The sequence below is a fragment of the Myotis myotis genome, unplaced genomic scaffold (genome assembly GCF_014108235.1).
Source record: "Myotis myotis isolate mMyoMyo1 unplaced genomic scaffold, mMyoMyo1.p scaffold_m19_p_1, whole genome shotgun sequence".
NCBI lineage: Eukaryota > Metazoa > Chordata > Mammalia > Chiroptera > Vespertilionidae > Myotis > Myotis myotis.
The window spans coordinates 58163248-58180395 of NW_023416313.1; the positions used below are offsets into that span (position 1 = coordinate 58163248).

Genomic DNA, 17148 nt, shown 5'->3' on the forward strand with positions numbered 1-17148 from the left:
GAGTGATTGGGCTGTGTCGTCAGCCTCACATTGTGTTTCAGGAAAGTAGGGTGGATGCCAAGATGTAATTTCTCCAAATTCAGTGGGGATTTCAAAGAGCCAGGATGCAATTTTTTTTTTCAGAGAGAGAGAGGCTAATTCTGGAAGAAAATAAAAAAAATAAAAAACAAAGGCAATTAAACCAAAGCCCTGTGTCATGAGCAAAACATTAGCAAAGAATTTCTGTTGAAAATATTAAAGCCAAAGGCTGCCAGTTAAGGACATGGCAGGAGATACTAAGGCTCATTTCAAGAGCACTTTAAAATTAGTCCCCCTTTTTCTTCTTTCCACTTCTCTGAGTTTGTGTCTAAAGTCAATAATGAAATGCCTGCAAGAATAATGTGATATAAAGCCTGATTATGCCTCATGAAACGAGGAACCTCATTTCTGTTCCCAACATAATGCAAGGGAGCTGTCACTTTCTTTCGGAGGATAGTGCGGCTTTGTGATACACCCTCGGGCTTGCTGGTGACGTCTGGGAACGCCTGGAGGGAATGCAGTCAAGAGCTCGGTCTGAGAAGCCTCTGAGGTCAGCCTCTGACCACAATGGCCCAGGGCCCCTCTGTGTGTTCTAACCGGGCACCGCTGGCGAAACCAGACGAGGAAAACACGGGTCTATGAAACTAAACCTCCAAAAACGCAGAGGCCACACCCTTTCCCACAGAGAGCAGGAGGTTATTTGTGGGGCAAGGGTTGGTGACAAGGTACACTTTATAAATGCCTCCGCCTGTCTTAAAGGGGAGACTAGCTAAGCATTGTTCATGGTTTGATGAGCACATTCTTCATGACAAAATGGGCTTGTTTACTGTATAAAAAAATATGAATTGAATACAAATGTAAAATAAAACCTATTTGAAGAAAGGATAGATGCCTTAGGCCAAAACACCCAAAAGGCAGCTCTGAAGGTGGAACCCTGCTGGAGGCCGCCAGAGGTCAGAGTGATGACTGGCTGCCACCAACTTTTGTTTTATGCTGACAACAAGCCAGCATTCACGCCCAGCTTGGAGAGCCCGTCAGAGGCAACCCAGAGCCATCTGAGGTGTGTTCACACAGAGCCAAGCAGAGAAATGGACACTCAGGGACCGGTCAAAGCTCCGTGCTTCCAGCCACAATAATGCAGAAGTGTGGCAGAGTTAAGGGGGAGGGGAGGAGGGAGAGAACTAATTTGGGGAGTACCTACTGGGTGACAGGAGCATGCTAAGTGCTTTATGCATAGGTGCCTGTTGATGAAGCAGAACTTTTTCATTGGGTTATTTAATGAGAAGGGATCAGACATTTCTTTCTGGATAGCGTCAAAAAGTTCCTTGGCAGACCTTTTTTGTTCCTGGATTTACAAATTTAAGAGGAGAGTCACCTGAATTTACAAATTTAAGAGGAGTCAGCACCTCCATTGCTGAATGAGGAGCTGTGCTAGCAGGTGCTAGCAGGTAGCTGGAGGAGGCACCTGCATGTGCTCTCTGCACTGAAGGAGCTTCCTAGAGGGACATGTGACCGTGGCCACTACCTTTTGCAATGTATTGTCATCAGGATGTTTCACCTGAATTAGGATGGTTCTAACTGACACCCATTGGCAGGAAAAGATGCCAGGGTCCCATAACCCACCATAAAAGGATGTCTGGACGGTGACAAGTTCCTCTGGATCCAGTCCAGATGTCACACAATGACCGAGTGGTTGTAACCTGAGGAGAAGTAACCTTAAGAGGCCACATCCTAGCAACCATGTTGTGTGTGCCAGGATTGGGACCGAAGGCAGCAGTAAGGGCCATTAGACTGGGTGGGGCCAAAAAGTACCAACAAAAACAATAGCAGCTGAGCCCGGCTGGTGTGGCCCAGTGGTTGAGCGTAGACCCATGAACCAGGAGGCCATGATTGGATTCCAGGTCAGGGCACATGGCCAGGTTTCAAGCTCAATCTCCTGCTGTGGGCAGGAGGCAGCCGATCAATGATGCTCTCTCATCATTGATATTTCTATCCCTCTCCCTTTCTCTCTCTAAAATCAATACAAACATTTTTTATATATATATAAGGAAAACAATAGCAGCTGAAACCAGAGCCTACACGTGACTGGTCAGGCTTTTCCAAGTTTCTCTCCATGTGGGGTTGGAAGGGAGATTTCTTTGGAAGAGTAAGCCCCTGGGGTTCTGCTTAATTTGTAAAGGATATTTAAAGTAGGAGATTCTAAACTTATTGGCATGTAGGAATTCAAAATTTAATTAGAAAATTTTAAAAGATATGAGCAAACCTATACCTTGGGGTACAACCTTACCCCCAGCTGGTGAGGCGGGTCATGGGGTCCTACTGAATCTTCTCATCCATTCTGAGAGGTATGTGCTATGATTCTGCACTTCACAGGTAGGAAACAAAGGCCTCATGGGGCTACGTGATTGGTCCAAGGTTACTAAGCAAGTAAAATAACGACAGGATTGAAATCCCAGTGTGGTGCTCAGCCTGCTCTCATTTCCCTGGAGCACGCTGAAGTGGGAGCTATGGAAAGCAGTCTGGAACACAATCGTGCCAAAAGACTGACAACCACGCAGGGGTAAAACACTATTTGGCATAAAGGTGAAGAAAAAAAACCACCAACCCCTAATCTTTCATTCCATCGCATACGCTCGTAAATGTATAAGGCACCTGACCATGCTCAACATATATGCACCTTAATTTTGAGATCCAGTTCTACAAATCATAGAAGTGTTTCATGTATTTCTGTTCTCTGCAATGAGAATCAGGGGAGAAAGAGAATCTTCCGCAAAACCAACTGGAAGACCTGTGCTCTTCAGTCTGGAAATGTGAACGCTGAAGGGAAAGCACGAAAAGGAAAGGTAATCAAATATGGCTGCAGATTTGTTCTCCAAATTGAAAATTACCACAAGGGGGAATATCTAAAAGCTTGAAGGGCATAAAATAGCCTATAGGCTCCAGAAGAGTTCCAAAACAAGTCTGAAGAAATTAGTCGTAAGGAAGCGGAAGCAGTTTACTCGACATCACACAAGGTAAAAAGCGTAATTCTGTATTTAAAAAAAAAAACAAACTTCAAAAAACAAAAATCACTATCACCTCACAGAAAAAAATATAAAAAGAGAGAGAGACCAATGATTTAAAAGAAAATTTACAAAATCATTAACAGGCAGAGGAATCAATATCACTAATCATTTTTTAAAGTACATTAAAATATGTTGCCTATCAAAAAGAAAAAAAAATTAAGATAAATATCCCTTACTGACCAGAGCTGAGTGAAAGACACATTCTCATACACTACAGGTAAGATAAAAAATTCACACGACCTTTCTGGAAAACTTTGGCAGTATGTACTACTAGCCTTGTCACAAAAAGCTGTCTTAGTAAATAAGCTGCAATGCTGGCAAAAAATGTATTATTATATATATTATGCCTATATATAAAGGCATTGTTATTTATAAGTACATTCTTATTTATAATAGCAGTATTATTGATGAAAGCAGAAAACTGAGAACAACTTAAATGTCCAAAGTAAAATTTAAGTAAATTATAGTACAACCATACAATGAAATATTATGGAGCTATTTAAAATGTAAACATTTTAACAAAGATAAATGTGTATGTTAGAAAATTTAAGCAAAAATAAAAATCAAGATCAAATGGTATAGACAGAATTCTTGGTCTGGCTAGTGTGGTTCAGCTGGTTGGAGCCTTGTCCCGTGCACCAAGATGTTTCAATTCCCAGTCAGAGTACATATCCAAGTTTCGGGTTCAATCCCCTGACAGGGGGCCTACAGGAGGCAGCCAACTAATGTTTCTCTCTCACATTGATGGTTCTCTCTCTCTCCCTCTTCTTTCCTCTTTCTCTGAAAAAATCAGTAAAAACATATCCTCAGGTGAAGATTTAAAATAAATAGCATTCATCTAGCCATCTATATACATATAAAAGCCTAAGCGACCAGACGACTGGAACAACCAGTCGCTATGACATGCACTGACCTCCAGGGGGCAGACGCTCAATGCAGAAGCTTCCCCCTTGTAGTCAGTGAGCTCCCACAGCCAACCTCCCCCGGTTTCTCCCCCGGCCGGCAAGCCTCAATCACCCAATTGGGGCCAGGCCTCAGGCTGGGACGAGGAACAGGGGGTGGGTGGCAGCAGATGTGGCCTCTTTCCCAGGGGGGCTGAGGGCCAGCTCCCTCCTCAGGGCTGGTGGCCAACCTCCCGTGCCCTGTCCCTCCTCCTGGCCGGCAGACCCCGATCGGCCCACTGCCCACCCACCACAGTGGCAGCGTGGCAGCAAGGGGGGGGGGGGGGTCGAGGCGGGGAACTGCATGGTGGCGGCGTGCCAATGATGGCAGCATAAGCATCCAGCATCCGTTCCTTCTGCACCCAGCCCAGCGACCATTACCTCCTCTCTGGTCTGGCCTTGATTGGCCTGGCCCTGATCACCGGCCAGGCCTAGGGACCCCACCCATGCATGAATTTTGTGCACCAGGCCTCTAGTGTTAAAATAATAAGCACAGAAAGAGACTAAATGGAAAGGATGCAAAACCGTCGTAGTGTTTGCTTCTGTATTTAAGACTATGGATAATATTTTTCTTCTTTATACTTTTTGTATGATCTAGTATCTTCAAAATGTCTGTGTTTTACTATTTTTATAATCTACTATTTTTATTATTATCATGTAATCATATAATAATTTATATATATAAAAGCCCAGTGACCAGAATGGCAGAACAACCAGAACGATCAGAATGACCAGTGGCTATGATGGGCACTCCTGCAGCCAACCAAGCCTGATCTGGCCCCAATCGCCCCCCCCCCCCCCCCCCGCCCCACCGCAGCCGGCCTGCTCCCGATTGGCCCCCAACTCCCCAATTAGGGGTGGGGCCAGCCAGCCAACTGCCTGCAGCCCCTTCCCCCTCCCCTGGCCAGCCCAGCCTGATGGGCCCCCATCGGGGTGGGCCAGCCAGACCCCACCTGTGCATGAATTCATGCACCAGGCCTCTAGTTTATAATAATTGTATAAGGAAAAGGAGTAAAGATAGAGGAAGTTGTGGTTATTCCAAGCAGCTCCCTAAATGTTGGTAACAACTTGATGACTCTAAGAGGAGCCAGACTGCTGAGATGGCTCAATTGTTGCCTCTGTTCCCCTGTTTTCAAAAGGTAGCCTAATAAATTCCAAAGCTTCCAGGTAAGAGACACCTGCAGAAAATGGAATGCAAAGGTGTGAGAAGGGCTGACCAGCCAAGTCAGGACCTAGAGAAGGGTAGGGAATTTAGCCTGCAACAGCACCTGCTCCACCTTCAGGATAAAATAAAAGGAAGGAAAAAGGAGGACTGTGTCAACAAAACCAACTGGAAAGGCCTGTTCACCCTGCTCAAGAGGCATGCTATTTATAATAGTGTTTGTGGTCCTCCTCCCAACAATCTTTTTTTGGCCTCAGCTCATCAGATCAGATGTCATTAAGATTAGAACCATAAATTCTCATCGCCTGCTTTAAATTCTAGAATTATGAGAAGAAAATCTGCAAGTTATGATAAATGAGGTTAATGGGGTTTGTCATCCATGACAGCAAATTGCTGACACAGGCTTTCTAGGATAATAAGAGTAACTGCCATTTATTGAGTTCTAAGACTGTACCAGGTGCTAGGATAGGTCCCTTGCCTCTTCGGCATATGGATTATTTCCAGCAGAAGGCAACTGAGGAGCAGCAGCCTTCTTCCTATTTGTGTACAAGCAGGATGTAAATTTGTAAAGGTGTCTCCCCTCCCCTCTCTACCAGGAAGGACAGAAGTTAATCACTGAGCACATGTCTAGACCCGTCTGACCAAAGGAATCTACATACAAACCTTGCTAACACTAGCACTTATCTAGCATTATATGTGTCTTCCCAAAGGTTTGTCTTCCCACAATCAGCCACCCACAGAAGCTCAAACTCCTTTTCCTTTGTCTTATCCCTTCTCTAAATATGTATTGTTCTTTGGTTAAGATTCTCTGTAAGCCCAAATTCTAACCACCTTGGGTGTTACTCATCTCGATAAGTGCTCCCATGTGTAGGTGCGATGCACATGTTATTAAACTTCTGTGTTTCTCTCCTATTGATTCATCTTTCATTCTAATTTACAGGGTCCCGGGGGAGGGGGGGCCAAAATGGGTAGAGGAAAAAGATTTATGTTCCTCTCCAACAGGTATCTCATTTAATCCTCTCAACAACCCTACTCTGCAGGTACTATTATTACCCTCATTTACCCATGAGTGGAGAGACTTATAGAGGTTAAACAACTTACCATGGACTAAGCTAGTAAATGATAAGGCAACATAGTGGGAGTCAACTCCAGAGTCTATTCTATGTATGAATAATAAATAGAATAAATAAAATAATAAAAATCCATGAGTTTCACTCATGAGTAATAACATATAATACTAACATTATTCTTGCTCCCCAAACTAAATATCACATCCTCATCACCTACCATTATTCACCTACCTTTAACTCATGTGCCCTACCAGATGCTGAAATGTAGGTGCCATTCAATATAGTGGCCATTCATCCCTTCCTTATACACTTTCAACAGAAGTTAAACCCTAAAGCCATGGCCAGAGAGGGTCAGAGCATTTTTTCTCCACCCTCAACTGTGAGGCCAGGAGGACATGCATCTAGTACATTAGCCAAAAGTAATCCAAAAAAAGGGGTGCTGGTGAGCTCAAGCACTTGGTACAAGCTTTTTCATCTGACCTTTTCTAGCTACCATGCCTGGGACATTTTGAAGTGCTCAATAAATATTAGCTATTGTTGGTTATTACCATTAATAACGTCTTCATCTAACCCAAAAAAGGAACAATGTAAGTATCAAAAATAAACAAATAAAGTCTCCTTTACTCCTGCTCCCAATTTTTGGATTCTTTTTTTCCCCCCAAAGCTTTTTATTAGTAAAACTTAGAAATTTCTTTCAAATACTAAAACAGTCAGGTGATTCCATGATCAAAGGAAACCACCATTAGGACATAACCTCCCCCTTGAAGAAAATTATGTCAGCTATTTCCACTACTTTTGTAAAGTAATTTCAATATTGCTCAACTACAGTGCTAGAGTCCTGACAGCCACTCACCTGGGAACACTGGAGCCTTGGTGTGACAGATCTGGGAAAAGAGGTGGTGCAGGCAGTGCAGCCCAGGAAATGTTTGGATCAGCTTATCTCTATCTTACTTGCTCTACATACCTCGTGAGAGCACGAGACTTAAGTTCCAACAGGACATACCCAGCAGGTGAGCAAGCTCTAAAAGAACGAGCGAGGAAGCCTGCTTCTGGCACTTGGAAGTTGTTATTTGACAGAGAGTTGATTTGACGTAGAAAAGAAATGTCACCCGCAGTTGACGTCCAGGACGGAGATCACACCGACATTCCAATGCTGTGAAGACTTCAAAGTGAAACGCAGGTCTTTAGGGTGGAGGGAGATGATTCGAAGAGGGAGAGGGACTGCAAGTGAGAGGAGGGTAAGAGCCTGTTAGTAGAAAATTTCAAAAGAAAACCTGAGGCTCTGGTACATTCGCTACTTTTTCCTCCTTTGGGGATCAATAAAGAATAAGAATAAGAACAATAGATTTTGCCCATAATTACCAATAAAATAAGCCAAGGTCACGAGGCTCTTTTCATAGATCATGTCCATGCTGAGGGACAATGCAAACATCTCTAAACCTCCTTGCCACTGCCCCCATGGTCTTGTTCCTATCCCTCTGTCTCCCAAGTGAAGCAAAGGAAAATTGGATTCCACCTTGGGCTCCACAGTGGTGAATTGATGGCTCAGCAAAGTCTGAGTAGATTCAGCAACCCCACTCTACCCCTGAAAATCAAGGGGGAAATTGCCAGCTTTGTGGCCCGAGATCATGTGCAAGACCAGCGGTCCCATCTTTTCATTGTATATAAAGGGTGTCCCAAAATTCACACAAGATTTGAATTTTACGCCATTTACAGTTAATGGTGCTCGATAACTCGACATGATAATCCAGTTTTTTGTGCCTAAATTGCAAGATATGGATGACATGTGGTTTCAACAAGACGGTGCCACATGCCATACAGCCTGAGAAACAATTCAATTACTGCATGAGTCATTTCCTGCTCTTGTAATTTCCCATTTTGGTGATCAGAATTGGCCGCCCAGATCATGTGCTTAACGCCGCTGGACTTTTTTATTTGGGGTTTTTTGAAGTCTAAGGTTTATACCAACAAGCCCACGACCACCCACGCCCTGAAGGAGGAAATTGAGCGCTGTATCAATGAAATTCAGCCCCATTTATGCAAAACGGTCATGGAAAATTTCAACAAAAGAGTGTGTATGTGCCAGCAAAGCCGTGGAGGCCATTTACCCGATATGCTATTCCGTACATAACCCTATACTGTACACTTTATGAATCAATAAAAAATTTACAATTTTTAATTATAAACCTGTGTTTTCTATCAAAATTACTTCTTGCGTGAATTTTGGGACACCCTTTATCTATCCTGTTCTCTCTCCGTCATGGTACATCAATTGTGCTAGGGTTAATGGCATATTATTTAACCATTGGTTGCAAGATCCAGAATAAAGATAAGGACTATGTCTCACCCTGAAATCTTAGGCTCGGTCCTGATGCAGTAGCTAGCTATGATTTTGAGGGATCAGTGAGTGGGTTTACGTATATGGAAAGAAGGGTGTGAGTGAATATGAGTAGCCAAAAGGGTACTGGAGAAATCTGTTCATTGCTACCCAGCATTCATTTTCCTCTTGTCATGGTAAGAATAGTCTGCATTTCTTTTGGGGAAATGCCCCACCCATGATTCTCAGCCATGCAATGAGACCTCACCGTCTGTTTTAGCAATGTGCCCTGAGCAGATTAAACCAATCCGTTAAATCAGGGTTTCTCAGCCTTGGCATTAGTTTTTGTAATTGATTCCAGAGAGGAAGAGAGAGGGAGAGAGAGATTGAAACTTCAATGATGAGAATCACTGATTGGTTGCCTCCTGCACGCCCCCCACTGGGGATCGAGGCCCCAACCCAGGCATGAGCCCTGACCAGGAATTGAACCGTGACCTCCTGTTTCATAGATTGACACTCAACCACTGAGCCACATTGGCCGGGCATTATTGATATTAGGAGCTGGAAAACTCTTTGTTGTGCAGGACTGTCCTGTGTATTATAGTATATTTAGCAGCATCACTGGATTCTACCCACTAGATCCTTTATGATACCACAAAGTTAAGATAACGAAAAACATTTCCAGGCTTTGCCAAATGAGGGGGTTGGGAGAGGCAAAAATCATTCCTTACAGAGAACCACTTAGCTAAACTAATCCCTCATTTTACTAGACACGGTTGTTGTTTTTTTAACATTATTTTTTCCATTCTTATTGAAAAATAACTAATATATACTACTGTACAAATTTAAGGTGTACAGCATGATGATTTGATGTACATATGATGTGAAATGATTACCACAATAGGTTCAGCTAACATCCACCTTCTCATATAGATACAATAATAGGAAAAGAAAAGGGAAAAAATTTTCTCCTTGTGATAAGAACTCTTGGGATTCACTCTTTTAAGAACTTTCCCATATATCAGGTAGCAGGGTTAGCTATAGTCGTCATGCTGTGCGTAGATCCTCAGTAACTTATTTACCCTTTAACTGGAAGTTTGTACTTTTAGACCACCTTCCTCCAATTAGGGTTCCTGATTTCAAAAACACTATTAAGTGGTATATTTTATTTAGTACTTATTAAACACCAGGAATTCCTGGGATAAGCCTCACAGCGCTATGAGGTAGTATATGTTAGGATAAAGATGAAATTAATGTAATAAAGAAATCCCACAATGTCGTGGCTTAGAAAACAGACATTTTTCTCATATTCAACAGTCTTTTTAAAAAATTTTTATTGATTAAGTTATTACATATGTGTCCTTATCCCCACATTACTCCCCATCCCCCCACTCATGCCCTCACCCCCCTGTTGTCTGTGTCCATTGGTTAGGCCTATATGCTTGCATATAAGTCCTTTGGTTGATCTCTTTCCCTTACTCCCACCCTCCCCTACCTTCCCTCTGAGGTTTGACGGTCTGATCGATGCTTCTCTGTCTCTGGATCTGTTTTTGTTCATCAATTTATGTTGTTCATTATATTCCACAAATGAGTGAGATCATGTGATATTTATCCTTCTCTGACTGGCTTATTTCACTTAGCATAATGTTCTCCAGTTCCATCCATGCTGTTGCAAATATAAGTTGTTCAGGTTGGGGAAATTCCGCACAGGTATTCAAGGATCCAGGCCCCTTCTGTCTTATTCCACCGTCACTGTCTCATGTTCTGTGTTATCACTGTTTATGTGGTCAAGCTGGATGACCACCACATCAGGGATCGACTCACCAGTAAAAGGTAATGGAGGAGGTATACACAATGCCTTTTAGGGTTCAGATTTGAAAGTGGTGCCCAGCACTGCTACACGTTCCATTGGCAAGAACTTAGACACAATTATAAGTCAAGTAACAAATGTGCCCTGCACAGTCATGTGCTCAGCTACAACACTACTATGAACTGGATGTTTGCGTGTCCCCCAAAATTAATGTTCAAGTTCCTAATCCCCAATGTGATGGAATTTGGAGGTGGGGCCTTTGGGGAAGGTCTTTAGATTATGAGGGTGGAACCCTCATGAGTGGAATCGGTGCCCTTATAAAAAGAGAGAGTCTCATTCTCTCTCTCTCTCTCTCTCTCTCTCTCTCTCTCTCTCTCTCTCTCCCCCAAGTGAGAACACAGCAAGAAGGTGGCAGTCTTTAAACTGGGAAGAGAGCCCTCACCAAGAGCCTGACACTGATCTTGGACTTCCAACCTCCAAAACTGTGAGAAATAAATGTTTGTTATTTAAACCACCCAGTCTTTGGTATTCTTTTATAGCAGCATGAACTAAGACTAACACTGTAACTATAAAAGAAGGGGGAAAGAATTTTGGTAGAAAACTAGCAGCCTCCACATTCTGTCCTGTTACAAGTGAGAAAGACAGGGTGCAAAGAGCTAAAGTAGCTTGCTCAGGGTTTTATGGCTGGCAAGTGGGCCCAGAATGCAAGCAGTCTAATTCCAGAGGCCATGTTCTTAAACACTGCATCACCACTTTTCAAATATTTGAACCAGACCTAAAATAAGAAAAGCATTTTACCTAGCAATCTGGCACACATATGCTCATATCTACATTTGTTTATATGGGTATATGTTTCATGAAACAATCCTTACCCTTACAATAGTCAATGAACTCTGATATTTTAATTCTATATTATTTCATTTTTTAAATGTTAGACTCACAAAATTGATTGCATAGCCCTCCAGGGTGTTGTGATTGACAGTATGAAAAGTGCACTCAATTTTAGTAGGAGAATTGGAAGTCATTGGATGGTTATCAGAGAGCTCCCAGCATGACCTGTGTGAATAAAAAGTCTAGAGAATAAGGTTCAGAACACAGGTAGGCCTGGGGACTCCAGGAAACCTGGAATCACAACTAACAGCTTGTCATGGGAAGGGTCTATTAAGATGCACGTGACACCACTGTTGATGTAACTTCCCCCCCTGCAACTGGGAGCTGGATACCATGGCCATTATCACTGGAATGAATTCCAAACCAGCTTGGCTCCTGTGTCTCACTCCAGAGTCCAAGTCCCAGGAGGAAGCAGCCAGTTGGCATGCTTTGACCACAGATTTGTGCCTGGGCTTTGAGGATCAGGCAGAGCAAAAACCTGGCTTTTCAGCTCATAAGACCACAAAAATTAGATTAGATTGTGGGCAGCTCAAAAATGAACAAACAAAAAGCTAATGTGCAATATACTCCTAAACCACTGGAAGAAGCATTGGTACAGCCACTTTGGGGAACAATTTGGCATTATTTTGTAGAACTCAAATAAGTATCCTATGACACAGAAATTCATTTTCTAGGCCTAGGAGTCAGAATGGAAAGTCCCACACAATGTGCTTAGAGACTTGTCTAAGCATGTTCACAGAAGCATTGTAATATTGAAACCCAGAAAGAACATAGACTTATCATTAAAAAATGAATAGGACTGGATCCATTGATCATCTTTAGATCCCAGCACTGCTGACAGATTATCAGAACCAAATAAATTCTTGTTGAAATGAACTGTAACTAAATGAACTTCCAATCAGAACTTATCTGGAGAGTCCAGTCGGTGTGGCTCAGTGGTTGAACATTGACCTATGAACCAGGAGGTCACAGTTTGATTCCCGGTCAGGGCACATGCCCGCATTGCGGGCTCAGTCCCCAGTGTGGTGTGTGCAAGAGGCAGCCAATCAATGATTCTCTTTCATCATTGATGTTTCTATCTCTCTCCCTCTCCTTTCCTCTCTATAAAATCAATAAAAATGTTTTTTGATTTCAGAGAGAGGAAGTGAGAGAGAGAAACATCAATGATGAGAATCATTTGATCGGCTGCCTCCTACACGTCCCACACTGGGGATCAAGCCTGCAACCCAGGCATGTGTCCTGACAGGAATCAAACTGTGTACTCCTGGTTCATAGGTCAATGCTCACCCACTGAGCCACACCAGCCGGGCTATTATCTTAATTTCTTTTAAAAAAAAACAAAACACACACACACATTTGCATAAGACAGTAGTAGAAAGAAAATTCTAGGTTTTAGTTCATGGGTCTTGGTTCTAGTCCTCTCTCCACTTTCCCTCATGTCCTGATTCGTTGTGTATCCTTGAGAAATTTCTTAATTTCAGTGGAACTCACTTTGTTTCCCTTTTTAAAAATGATCAGTTGTAAATGTATATTAAAGGGTAAACTAAATATTTGTGTTTAAAAACAGTAGTTCTGTATACCCCTGCCACTCATTGTCACCTCTACAGCGGCAACTAATTTCACCTCTTTCGCCTATTTTGTTCTTTACCTCCGTGTCTGTAAGTCACATTTTGGTACTGCTACTACTTGATTTTTCCTTTTTAGGCATAATCTATTGACTTCCCTGTATAGAAGATAGCATTTTGCTTCTATTCTTTCCTCCACCATCACCACACATACATACCATTTCCATATGTACTTCCTCTTATGAACTTCTGATCATGTGGAAATTTTCAATCAATAATCAATACATGCATATTGAGTGCCTACATGAATTAGGCATTCAGATAGGCCTTGAAGTGCTAACTTAAGAAACAAGATAGCCAGGTCTAAAGTATGTACTTTTAAATACTATGTCGCAATGCCTTTCATGATGAGGTGAGATACTAGAAGCACCTAAAATGCCTACTGAATCATCTAACACTAAATTGTGCTTAAATTTAACTATTACATCCAAGTGTGCTTTATTGAATTCAAACGCTAGGAAAATTGGTTCACGCAAATCCAATTCTTTGCAGTCAATCATTCCTTATTCTCCAGCTACCCTGTACAAATAAGAGTTTTCCTCATAATAAGGTCTTTGTCTTTTCACATCACTATAACATATGTGTTCTGCATGCTCCAGAGACACAATATGAAATTAGGCAGAAGGAAAAAGACCATTTTTTAAGATAACAAAACCTAAGCAAGTTCTACTTGCTACTTTAAAGTACTACATGAGAATAATAATGAAATTTCACTGAAAATTGGGAACTGGGGAGCTACTAAAAAGAAATCGACCATTTTTCTTAACCAAACAAAAGTTTTCAGTTTATCATTTTTAAAAGAATTTCTTGCCCTGGGCAGCTGATCAATGTTCTACTCTCACATTGATTTTTCTTTCTCTCCCACTCTCTCAAAATCAGTATATATATTCCTCTCTCTCCTTTTTGGTGCTTCCTTATGATCTCATAGATGCAATTTTAAATGTCCTTCAAAATAATGTCTTGACAAGGAGTTGCCTCTTCCCTTTGAGCAAATTGACAAAAATCAAAATGCACAGCACACATGATTCTATTCATGATGCATTTTTCATCTACTTACCATGCTGTTGCTTGCGATGCAATGGAACAAGGAGGTCTGTCCGAGCTGCCCACTAACCCACCTGAGCTGGCTCACCACAGCGGCATTCAGATGCCCGCATGGAACTTCACACAGTGGAAGGCTACAGCCCTCTGTCCCCCATCAGACACAGAAAGCACAGATTCGATTTCAAGGCAATTGTCACTTAGGCGGAAGAGGTCTTCTCAAACCAGCTTGCTTTTCTCTTAGGGCAAGCTGAATTTCCTTTTCCGCATTTTCCTGACATTTCAGGTTATTTAAGCGCTTCATTTCAATATCCCTTTCCATTTTGACATCTAAAAAAATAAAATACATGAAGCAATCCAATGACAGTTTTTACCAGGCATAATTTAGTCAAAGCTGAGTATTTATCATCCAGCACAATTCACATTCTTGAATACTAAACAAGAGAGGGCTACACATAGAGAGGGGTATGGATGCAAATGAACATATTTAAACATTTATCTGACAATAAGCAAAAGACAAATTTTGCCATATATTAAAGTAGTTCTTATTGAACATACCTTCTGCAGAAGGAAGCAGAAGGTCCCTCCTGATTTTAGACTTTCTGAGGTATATAGGGCCACCATATGTAATTTCTTCCAAGAAAGGAAATTTGATTTCGCTTAGTTTTTTGTACCAGATCTCTGTCAGCAGTGCAAGATCCCAAGGTTGCTGTCTGGAGGAAAAAATTCATTAATTCACTCAACAAATATTTATTAAGCATCTACTATGGGATATATAGAAGACATCATATTAATTCTCAGTTCTGATTTCCACTGTACATTTTAGTTTACTGGGGCGGACTCAGGATTTTCCAGACTTGCAAATCTAGCTAACCAGGAGAAGGAGTTTTATATTGATATCTTTATATCTTTAAATAATGTAAAGATTTATTGAAAAACTTCCATAAATTATAATGACAGCAACTTTTATTCACAATACAGCCTCCCTGGAGGCAATCCAATCTTCCCATGTCTTTTAAAAGGATGTAGTCTTTTATGGCTGATGAGGAATATGGCCACAATAGGGGAGGAACAAAGGGAATAGTCATGCACTGAGCAGGGTGCGTGGCATAGACTGAGACTTTGAGTGTGTGATCTTATTTTAATCCTACGGCCACTACACAGGTAGACAGGGAAATTGAGACTCACCAGTTCATTCATTAAGAACCAGAGCTGGTACCTAGCCTAGGCTTATTTATTTTGAATCACCAGTACCAAGAGAATCCTTAGAAAACTGGAGGAGATGAAACCCTAAACTACGATACTTAAAATAATCACTATGAACTGTAACTGAATAGCTTTATGTATTCTACTTAGGAAATGTAAAGTATCAGCAACAGGCAACGAGCTGTTTCTTGTCTACAGTCAATGTGAGCTCATATGCATGACGAAGGGGATCCACCTGCTCTGGTGGGAGGGAGAGGTGGGGACGGCATTACACACCTGCCCTGCTTTGGTTTTCCACCTCCAGCTTCCTTGCTACTTTACCATCTAACTTTAAGGAGTGACTTGAAGTCTGCAATTATTATAGATGGACTTGAACAAGTGCACTAAGACATCTACAAGAGTGCTCACTGATGCACTGTTTGTCAAAAAAAATAAAATAACACCACCACAGAAATAGCTTTAATATCTATCAACGAGCCTGGTTAACAAACATGTAATGAGGTACATACATGTAGTGAAAGAATAAGGTATATCCTTATACGTTGATTTGGAAAGATGAGCAATAGGGCAGCTAACATTTATGTAGCACTTACTACAAGTAGCTAGGCGTTGTTTAAATCGGTTTACACATATAAACTCATTTAATTACCAGAGTAACCCTACTAAATGGTCAGGAGCTGTTATTATCCTCATTTTACAGATTAGGGAACAAGAACAGAGAATGACTTGCCCAAGGTCATAAGGCTGTACGTCAGGAGCTGGAATTTGAACAAGGAAAGTCAGACTTTAGAGTCTGTGCTCTGAAGCACTAGGCTTTACAAGACCTAGTGGGGTAGGGAGCAAAGTTCAATATAATCCCCTCATAAGGACATGTGTGTGAATATATGTGTGTATGTGTACGTGCATCTTGTACAACAGACAAATTCTAGCACTATCTACAGAGGTATTTTAAGGTGGTGGGCAACAGTAGAAAGCTTTTAGGAGACTTCTAACCCTGTCCCTTTGATCCAACCATTTTCCCGAACCTCAGTTTTCTTATTTGAAAGTGTTCTTTTGTTGTTAAGATCAAGTAACAACCATGGAACGGAGTGGGAAACTCAGAGGGAAGGCAGGGGAGGATGTGTGGGCAGGAGGTAATCAACCAAGAACCTTGTGTGCATATACGCATGGCCCTGGACACAGACAATGGGGCAGTGAGGGCCTGGTGGGGAGAGGGGAGCTGGAGGGGGTAATGGGGGGGGGGACAGTATATGTAATACTTTAAACAATAAAGAATTATTTTTTTAAAAAAGATCGTGTAATATTTATAAACTCATGTCAAAGCAGTTCCCTTAAAACAAACAAACAAAAAAACAGTATCCAGACACCCGAAAATGCCTCATACAGGCTGGTATCTATGTCATGGGGAACATAAGGGTGTCCAGTATTTTTATTTAGCAAGGACACCCCACCCCACCACCACCCCAAGTCAACGCTTACCCTCATGAAAATACTTACACTGTGAAGCTGCCCCGCAGAATGTTTTTCACCGTGTTCTTCCTTGGCAGGCCATAAGCCATGGTCAACTACTAGTGCCTAATTTCCCAACACAGGTGCCTTTTGTGGTAATGACGCGGCTGTTCTGCTCACTTGGCCTGAAACGATTGCAGCACACCTAATGAATGGCCTTCACTTGACTCTTTTTTAATAAAAGATTCAGAAAAGGCATTCCTGACGGCCAGAACGCCCCTCATAAAATGTTCAGTGAAGCCGAACTCCCAAGGTAGAACGGTGTTCTTTATGTTCCAGGAACTCGTGCCATCACCTCTTGTCGGGTGAGAACATGCCCGTGGACAGCATCCTTTTTCCCTCCTGGCATTTTGTCACTGCCGGAGCCTGCCAAACTGGCATCACCAAAAATGCGGTGGCAATGTTATATGATACAAGGCTGTTCGAGCACAGGACCGTCCTGTCCCCTGCCTCCCAGTCTTGAAAAAAATGCAGACTTTCCTCGATTTTCCCT

At 42.1% G+C, this 17148-nt stretch overlaps 1 protein-coding gene across 1 annotated transcript; it reads right to left on the reverse strand.

The window, feature by feature from the left end:
- Positions 1–14136: 14136 nt before the first annotated feature.
- On the reverse strand, positions 14137–16705 carry CUNH4orf36 (chromosome unknown C4orf36 homolog). The gene is made up of 3 exons (XM_036325868.1): positions 16644–16705; positions 14499–14653; positions 14137–14270 (listed from the first exon to the last, which is right to left on the reverse strand). Exons 1-3 carry the CDS (start codon positions 16703–16705, stop codon positions 14137–14139), a joined length of 351 nt encoding a protein of 116 aa, XP_036181761.1.
- Between the last annotated feature and the right edge of the window lie 443 nt (positions 16706–17148).